Below are 10,238 nucleotides of genomic sequence, written 5' to 3' on the forward strand. Positions count from 1 at the left end.
TTATTTATTTCTACAAACATTAGATTGGAAGCTGTATGACTAATTATTGCACGTTGCAGTTCATACTGAAGGGCAGCAGAAACAGCTGCGGTGTCCTTTCTCACCTGTAATTAGTAAGCTTTTTAGGTCACAAGCTGTTTAGGGCAAGAGAACAAGCCATGCAGGCTACACACAATAAACACACAAAATAACAGATAAACAAGGTTGAGGTCAAGTCCCTTTTAATTAAATCAACTAATGACATTATTTGTAAAAGTAATTTTACAGGTACAAAGTGGTATAACTTGATGTGTAAGTGAATTTGCATTAAGCAGACTGGATTTATCATACACATGATTATACTTTGCCCTGCGCTCAGCTTTATCCATCTATACAAAGCTTTGTGTTGCTGTTTGGATTAGGAGCCTTGTTCTTATGTATGGCTGAAAGGAAGTTCTGACATCCCAAAACAGACTAAAGATCTTGAAAAGACTAAATGTGGTGCAATGCTTAGGTCAGTAACATATTCCCAGTGTGATGACCAAAGCATCTTCCAATTTTGAGCAGATGGTGAAATTTCTATGTCCCATATATAAATCAACAATGTTTTTGTACAAACTGCTTTAGTTCGTTAAGCTTTTCATGTGACCTTGACCTTATTCATTTGCAGATCTTGTGAATAGTTACAATGCAGCAAATGAGGCTCTGATTTAGTAAAACATTGTATATTAAAGATGGTGCTTAAATCTTGTTTATGGAGGTAGAAATAACAACAAAAGATTAATTGGGCATCAAGGCTCAGCAGTAGCTGTTCTGCAGATACTGCATGTCTTTTTAAGAATTATAATTGATGGCCTTAAGTTTAATACATACAGTATATCAATCATAATTGGATCAGTTGGATGAACATCTCTGGTTATCTAACTGTAATAAAAAAAAATAGCTGCTGCGCTTCTCCATACATATTGCTACAAAACCAGATTAAACACAGGAATAGCTATATCATATTAAACACATTTCTGTCTGGATCACTATGAACCATCAGTATTCATACTGAAGGTTGGAATTAATCCTGCCATAATATCAGTAAATTATCATGGGCAGGAATAGTCATCAAAACAATATTGCAATTTCAATAGAAAATTGAAGTAATTTAAATTAATTTTTGCTTATGTTTAGTCTCTTTTGGCAAATTAATTCTGCTCTTAATGAGTAACCATAACTGCACAGAAAAGAATGAAAACATACATTAAACATGGTAACTGCACTTATAAACACATTAACACATCAGAATGTGGTGATGAGAATAAACAACAATATAAACTGAAAGCCTAAACATCTGCACACTGCTTTTTGGGTAATACAGTACATAATCATACAAATCAATAGTGTATAATTCACTAGCAAGATATATGACAGGCAATTCATATGGAGTTTACCTTAAAAACTGATTAATTACCATGATTGTATCAAACAAATTTGGATATTGAGCCTAATGTTGTATAAACGTGAGCACTGGTCAAACTTACATGTGCATGAAAGTGCAGAGCTGTACCACCAATTTTATAAAAGCACACTTTGAAGCTGAGTTGTCGTGGCCATTTATCCATTCCTATGATTAAAAGGTAAACAGACATTGTTCATGTTGTGCCACAGGTCTCATCCCAAAGGAGTAAACAAACTTTGAACACTAAGTGACAGGTGATGATAAATATTATAAAGACTATTGACTGACCGTAGTTTCCATGAAAACAGGCTAAGCTGGGTATTTCTGTGCTCTCTTAGCACCTGTTTCAATATCTGTGGATATGAAACAGCCTCTCCCAAAGCAATAAGAAACAACCCACAGTCTATCTTGAGATATCATTAAGTCATATTCCCAAGATATGATGCTCCTTTCAAATTGAACAGAGGACTGTAGGGACATATTCAGCATGGCCAGAATGACTTTCCAGAACGGTCTGTGGCATGTGTTATACTCTAGAAGGTGTGTGTTTGTGTGTGCCTCCATGTTTTCCTATCTTTGGATGAACTAATTACAGATATGAATCTTAATGTTGGCATTTACTGACTTTACAAATGAGCTATGAATAAACTATATTTAATAATGCCATGCACAATGCAGAACTTTATGTGCATACTTTTGGGATCATTTATTGCCTACATGCATCTACATTGGTTACCTAGAAAGACAATTGTGATTATTCTGTCTGTATGTATTTATGTGTCTGTTAGAAGGAAACAGGAAATAATTACACATAAATTACACACAGAACAATAAGGACTGAAAGACTGAGAAGGATGGAAAGCTTAATTACTGTAATTATGAACACTTGAGAAGTAGAAAAACATGCTGCCATGACAGCTTTTTAAATGCATTTTGTAAAGAATCTCATTAGAAATTACTTTTAATTTTACAGGAAACATTTGATGAGATCTTCTACAATGATTTGAGCATTTTTAAATATATTCTCCAGACATGTTTGGTAATGAAGACTGCTACAGTTTTCAAAAATCCTATTTAGAGCCAACATTTTGACTCTTTCTTATTAACGGGGCATCATTATTACACACTACAGTCACTCTAACGGATGTGCTGCATAATGTGATAAAAACCACTGTGTCTGGCTCAAATTAGTAAACCATCATTTTAATGTGAGAGCTGATCTGAGAGGGAGGGAGACAACAAAGACATTGCTGTGACCTGGTTTGAATGGGAAGGCGTTAATTAGGGTGATGATTACTGGTTGTTCGTGTTGCGCTGGGAACATGACTGAAATGACGTGAGGAGGCTACAGCAGATAAAGCAGGCCATTATAGGCAACCAGAAAGAAACAAAGACTGCCAGACAAAGTAAACTCATAAATTCAAAGAGGTAAAATAAACTTGAGACCAGAAAGTGTTATTGAAATGGAGAGAAAACTATACAAAGCATCATTTTCACTTTGAAAGCAAGCCTCACTATCTGTGCACAGTGATGAGAAAGATAAGAAACAACACTGCCAGCAGATGATTATCACAACTAAAAAAATCCTTTATTAAAATATATATCATTTTCAACAAGATGTTTTGCAGTTGAGCCAGTATAAAAAAAATCTGTGTTTTTTACTTTATCTATATTAAATATCAATAGCTCTGAGCTTTATGTTTGTGTTTGTGTGGGACTGAAACGGGGTCTAGCCTGGGCTGAGGTTTTGGATGGTCTCACAGCGCTCTTGGTAAAGAAAGTGAAAGGCCCGGGCTAAACTAAGAAAGGGAGCTTCACAATTTATCATCTCCTTCTGTAAGAGACAAACAAAATCACACAGCGATTAATGCAGGGAAACGTCACTGCTGTACTGTAGGGTACTAACTCACAATAAATAGGCCTTAATGTACATTAGCTATTAACATCAACAACAAAAAGTTGTATGTGTATATCTAGTTGCACTCACAGCTGAAGTCTCATGATACTCCAGTCCCTGGCTCTGGGCCCATTCTTTAGCTGCAGATGCCTGCACTTCCCTTCTTTCAGTCAGATCTGACTTATTGCCTACCAGGACTCCTAAAAAACACAAATGTGAAAAAGTAAAAGTAAAATATATGGTTTCCTTCTCCTTGTACTTCCTACACTTTGCAGCGCAATTCAAAAGTAGTGTCATCTAAAAAAATACTGGAGAGTCTACATCTGTGTGGTTAATCAGTGGTCATGTGGAGGATGAATACAGAAAACTGGTGGGTCACTTTGGCACAAAGTAGGAACAATTACATAAACAAGAATGACAGAAATGTATTAAAAATGAATTTAGTCATTCATTCATTATCCTAGCTGCTTAATCCGATGAAGGGTTGTGGAGAAGCTGGAGGGTATCCCAGCAGTCTTTGGGCGAAAGACGGGGTACACCTGGACAGCTCACAAATCCATCGCAGGGCCACACAACCACTCACGCTCACGCTATGGGCAATTTAGAGTTACCAATTAACTGAACATGCATGTCTTTGGACAGTGGGAGGAAGCCAGAGTACTCAGAGAGAACCCATGCATACAAAACATGCAAACTCCACACTGTCCAAACCTCACCCCAGTCCCAGCTGAGGATCAAACCAGTGACCTTCTTGCTTCTTGCTTGCCACCGTGCAGGCCAAAAATGAATTTGTAAAATTGAAACTTTTTTTTTTTGTATTATAATTAGTACTTTGGCGAAATTATTAAAAACTGATATTGGGTTTTTCCAGAGCTTTTAACCACATGAGCCTCTAAAAGAAATTCTCATGTGATGTAACCAACTTCCTGACAGAGTTATCATTGAAAATTATCTTCTTATAACTTCATCCCAATACTTTCTGTCATTATATCAGTATGCTATTAGCTCACTTTCATTAGCCATCTTTTTTTTTCTTCTTACCTGGAACATGAAGACCCTGCCAGTGTGCATGGACTCTCTCCATCCAGTGGCTGCAGCTGGCAAAAGACTGCTCACTGGTCAAGTCAAAAATCAGGCACAGCAACGAGGGTTCACCCCACTATGGAAGAGAAGCCTTTTACTTTCTGTACAGTGTATTCTTTTAGTTGCATGCAAAGAAAAAAGCTCCAGTAGACTGACCATTTTTTCGCAGGTCTCCGATAGTGTCTCTTTCCCTGCAGAGTCTAAGATATAGAGCTCCTGGAGGGTAGAAATATGAAGAAATGGGAGGGTAAAGATTTTACACAATAAGCTGCTGTCAAATGTTGTAGTTTAAGATTTCTTTTCTATTTGGCAAAGACATTAATGTCTCCCCTATAAAGGCTGGTTATTCATGGGAAAGTTTGTCTGCAAATATGAACCAAAAATATTCTATGCACTACTCCTTTTAGAGACAAGTCGTTTTCTCCTTGCAAGCATTTTAATAAACACAAAATGTCGTTCCATTTTTTTTGCTGAAATAGGACTGTGAAAATGAACAGAGAGAGGAATATTTAGTGTTTTGGATGTTAACCTCGGTTGCTCTGTGATCTTGCATACTGTTTGTTGATTAAGGAAACTTGCTACTTTTATCCCTCCTGGGTAGAGGAAATGTGGTCTTCAATGCTCTGCGTTTGTACATATTATGTGACAATCACCAGGTTCAGCATCTTTAAAGGTTATTTTGTCAGTTGCTTTTGCTTCATTTGTTTAACATATTTATCTTTTTCTGTACTTTTAGGAATTAGATTAAGATGATGACTTTAGACATATTTATGCAGATTTATATAAAATTCTTAGATGTTCACAAACTTCGAAGTGCCACTGTGGCTTGTATGTTTGCAAATGAAGGGCGAACAATAACTCACCACACTGTCGTTGGTGTCTGGGATACTGACACATTTCATCAGCAGCTCCACTCCTGTTGTCTGACAAAAAAAACAGAAAAAGAGCTCATTTCTGAACTTATTAACAAAATACAACACTGATAAATCAAATCAAAGATACTTTATTTATCCCCAAGGGGAAATTCAAGGTTCAAGTCAGCTCGTCCAAGGTTAGACAAACATACATTTACCTTTGACAAGTTTACAGAACCGAACTAAAGCTTAGGCCCCGCAGCCAGTTTTACCAGCGCCGCCTTATAAATGAGGAAATGATGACATGAGGAAGGATTGGTATGTGTTGAAAATAAAAGAAGTATCTCTACACTTCACCTCAAGGGTGAAGGATAAAAGTGCAACAAAAAAAAAACACCTCTAAGCATAAGCACAAATTCAGACAATAGACAACACACAATACGGGAGGGGGGGTGGTTGGGGTCTCTCAGACAGCCAAGGGAGGTCACAGCCAGCCAAGCAGCGCGCCCATCCAACTCCTTGTCCATGAGTGGAGGGAGGGTGAAGGCACTTTGAGTCCTTAGTTGTCTCAGTCGGACTCCGAAACAGCCGAATCGGGGGTCAGTTTCCACCTAAACCAAGTAACAGCTTCTCCAAGATGTTTCCCACCTACGGTTGAGCTCCAGAACCACAACAAGCCTGCCTGGTCGGGCAAGACCGGCATGCAGTCGCGGTCCAGTGCTGTAATGCATGAGTTCAAGTGCTAGTTGCTCGGCATAGTCCATCACAAATCTTCCTAAATTTGCGAGAAACCAGGAAACTGCACACACCAAACAGCAGAAACCCAGTTATCATGAATCCAATTGTGTAGAAATCCTCCACAGAAAGAAGCAGGCACATGACCTACATCACGTATCCAGCAGCATGCATTCTGTCGGGACCTGCGGGCTCCCCTTCGCCCATTCTTTGGGGAAAAAAGTTTTGATAAGTTGCATTGAGAGACCAGCTGACCATATCCATGATTTAAATTCGGAAGGAAATGCAGCAAGAGGCTTAGATAGATAGATTGACAATATAAAGAAGCAGTAGGTCAGAGTGGGAATGGGCGGGAGAGAAAAAGCGTCCGTCCTCTCTGAGAGCAGGAAGCAGGAAGGAAAAGCAGCTTGGTTTGAATGCAGATTCACCATCCCAAAGTTCAAATTCTCAAGTTTAATGTTGCGTCTCTATTATTCTAACTTATTTCTTTTAGGGTATCAATAAAGATGAAAGGCTAAGAACGTAACATCCAGCTCTTAGTTTAATAGCACTAAAGCTGCAATCATTATGATGTTGTGATAGTTTTTCTTCTACCATCAAGTGTAAGTGTAAAAGTTTACATTAACACAAAGCTGACAGATGCTAAAAGTTGGTACAGTGTTCTGATTATAGCCAGTCTGTGTTGGCAGATCACTAGAGCGGGCCATAGCTTTTAACTACAGTGATTTTAATTGGAAAAATGTATACATAACTTAGAGCATTGCTGCAGCAACTTTAATCAGGTACCCAAAAGAATGTGAGCATTACATAAACACACAAGCAAATGGTAATTTTGATTGAATTAAGTTAATCTATAAGGGGGCAGAAAATGCGATAAAAGAAAGAAAGGCATAAGAAGTAAAGGATAACAATCTAAATGTTTGGTACTGACATTAATATACTTTAATATATTCCAGTTTATAGAGATTTTTAATCACTCAGGGGAAGCAAAAGTGAGCTGTAAATTCAACACTAGCATTAACCTGCAGTACAGCTTCAAGTGATGCTTGGAACTGCACTTTTCTATAAACAGATGTTTCTATTTGAACATCTGTTTATCTTCGCAACAAGCTCTTTATAGTTAAAAACACAGGCAGTAATCTGTAAGGAGGTGAAAAGTATAACTTTTGTTTATAGATATTGAAGTACTTCCTACATGAGCTATAAGATCGAAGCAAGCACTAAATGGACTGTACAGTTTCAAGATGCCATTTTTCTCTATCAATTCACTGGTTTGAGATGAGTGGTGACCTTGAAGAGGCAAGTTGAGGTTTTTCCTTCACATCAGCATCAAACTCTAAATTGATCTTCAACTACTCATATAAAATGAAGGAGACTAAAATCATGGAAAAGTGGATGTAAACATTTTAAACTAAAAGCCTCTGTAAAATATAAACGAAAACACTTTGGATCAACATTCACCTGATTCATACACAGTCACAGTTTATAACAAGCATCCATCTGAGGGTACACATACACACATTCAAACCATGCTGCAGTCCCAGAACGATGGGGTCTAATGAGCTGGTGTGATGCGTGGAAAGTTTCTCTCTGGAATGCCAATAAGGGTCTATTAGCAACAAATAAGCCTGGAATATTGCTAACTGGCTGTCTGACATTTTCAAAGGAGGACGTGAGCAGAATGGCGGACAGCTGTGGCTACCCTTCAAAATCAAATGTTGAAGAACATGAAGGATGACTTGGGTGATACCCAATATAATTTTCATGCTCATTAATATGGATAATTTCCTCCATATTACAGTGATTGGAAATTTTTCCATCTATTTAATCCATGTCTTTCATATTTTACACTTTACAAATTTATATTAGTTTTACACTTTTTTGGAATTTGTTTGGTAACATACAAGGTCATACTATTCCGACTAATTATGGATTTTTTTTTTACATTGTTAATACTTTTAAGTCCAACAAAAACAAACATACATAGCCTTACAATCATGTGGGCATAAGCTTTCTGTGTGCAGTGTGTTGATCAACTCAGTATAGTTGATGTACCGTGTGTCTGTGTGTGTATCTGCTTGTTAAGTACCTGTTCTTATGGCTTTCCAGAATCCTGCTGTATTAATTATCGACGTTTCTGTCACCTCAGAACCTCAATACTGCTGAAGCAGCAAGAGCTCAACAAATACACACATACACTTTGTACAGTTTTTTTTAACACCAACTTGTTCTGTATCTTAATCTTTTGTGGTAAACGTAGTAAATACGTGGGTATATGTAAAGAATGTAATATGTGAAAACAGTGCGAGTATACAATCACTCGCACAGTGCGAGTATACAATCACACCCAAGTCTATGCATACATTATGCCTGCATTGGCAAAAGATGCACTTTAAAGCCCCTTGGAACATTGACTAAGTGAAATGGTGAACAGCAGGGACATGCATATATTACACAGTCAGGTTAATGACACAATTCCTTATGCACATGCATGAATATTGCATATCAGACACCTTTGCATCAGAATTAACAGGTAAATTATGCTGTTTTGCACTTAAGTGAACCCTGTAGGAGACTCAACAGATCTTCAGATCTCGTTATTATCATTATTCTTATTTTCAATTAAAATATAAGGTCAGGACTGACAGAAACACTATGGAGTCAATGCGGCAGTGCTTTGTAGAACTCAGATCAAGGTCTGTACCTGATTTATGTGCTTTCTGTGTACTATCAATTGTAGTGCTGCGTATTATCCTATTTCAAAACCTAATTTATCCTACATGCATACAAAAGGCCACACATGTGGGTGGTGACCATACACAGGCATTTCTTTTTTCTTTTTGATCATTAACAGGCTGGGTTTAGTCTTTCTATTATTTTTTTTTTCAGTGTGATGTGAATATAATACATCGTGTTTTTAGGTATCTTCAATAAATGCATGTGCATCAGTATATCAGGGGGTGAAAGCACCTCCTTCTCTGTTAGGTGACAATGATACACTGTTTACATTTTCTAATGTGTTGATTATCTTACCATGCTATAGTTCTTCTGAAAGAGATTGCCATCCCTGTAGAATACATGGGAAAGAGAACTTTTTCCAACTGCAGCATCCCCTATATACACATACACAGGAACAAAACAAAATTAAAATTCCATAATCTAAGGCTTTACATTGTAGTATGTACTTTTCTCTGAGTATAAACTCAGTTAAGTTGTGATTAAAGTGGGCTTAAGTGATTTAACTGTTTATCTTATTCATATTGGTGTAAAACATTTTACCAATCTTGCTGGTCAGCCAAACAGACAGTTAAATACAATGTTATTATTTGATGTTATAAACAACTAAACAGAAAGCCAGTGACTGCATGCTCAGTCTAGTGATTCATCAAAAGACCTACATGAAGACCTGGAGGTGACTAAAGGTGGGGGTTTGTAGGCGATTGATTAGCATTAGCTTTGGTACCACTCATCATAAACAGCCGAATGAGCTACACTTGATAAACCTTACCTAAAAGCAGGCACCTTGCCCTCAACTTTACCATTACAAAAGATGTTTTCGAGACGCTGTATCTAAAACCGTCTGTTTTAATTGAGCGATAAACTCTGTGTAATTCACGGTGTTTTATGGCTCTGTTCTTATTCCTCCCCTCCTTCTCAGCAACTTGGCCAGTCTCCTAGCAACCAGCCACAGTGGTGTTCTCATTGGTCTTCCTAGTGAGTACGTAATCGCATAAAACGTGCTCTCATTGGGTGTTTGTGGGGAGTAGCGACAGTCGGCCTGGGCACTTTTCCCCTGAGAGAGTCTGTCAGGCAAAGTTAACTTGAACTATGAGAAAGCAAACTTTATACAGATCATCCCCAATAGACTGTCTGTTTTTTCCCCTTTCATTTATATCAGCCCTTACTAGATGTAAAGGCAAACATTGAGAGTTCAAGCTTTTTGAAAGTCAATTTATGCCCCGTACGTTTAAGCAAAGGATGACCACTGGAGGGCGGAAATTATAGCGCCTACATCAAAGCCATAAATCATTTCTCGCACAAGTTGTGTCCGTTTTAACCTTGTTGTTTTTTTCGCTTGCATTATATTGTTGAAAGATTAAAGGGAAATTTAAGAATATTTTAAAGAAAAAGAAAAAAGAGAGAAACTCCGATAAAACAAAGGTCCCATAATATAAATAAGTTGAAAGCGCGTGACTTTGCAATCCCGTGAGCGCAGGCGCGTGCACCATAAACAATTTAGCGT

General features: G+C 37.6%; 1 protein-coding gene across 1 annotated transcript; it reads right to left on the reverse strand.

Moving 5' to 3' along the window:
- Window positions 1–3,155: 3,155 nt before the first annotated feature.
- Window positions 3,156–9,629, reverse strand: ift27 (intraflagellar transport 27 homolog (Chlamydomonas); the record flags this gene model as incomplete). The annotated part of the gene is made up of 7 exons (XM_079264365.1): window positions 9,504–9,629; window positions 9,029–9,108; window positions 5,270–5,329; window positions 4,563–4,622; window positions 4,365–4,482; window positions 3,414–3,523; window positions 3,156–3,260 (listed from the first exon to the last, which is right to left on the reverse strand). The coding sequence occupies exons 1-7, from the start codon at window positions 9,535–9,537 to the stop codon at window positions 3,156–3,158; spliced, it is 567 nt and encodes a 188-aa protein (XP_079120491.1). The 5' UTR covers window positions 9,538–9,629.
- Window positions 9,630–10,238: the final 609 nt, after the last annotated feature.

Source organism: Telmatherina bonti (genome assembly GCF_933228915.1).
Source record: "Telmatherina bonti genome assembly, chromosome: 3".
NCBI lineage: Eukaryota > Metazoa > Chordata > Actinopteri > Atheriniformes > Telmatherinidae > Telmatherina > Telmatherina bonti.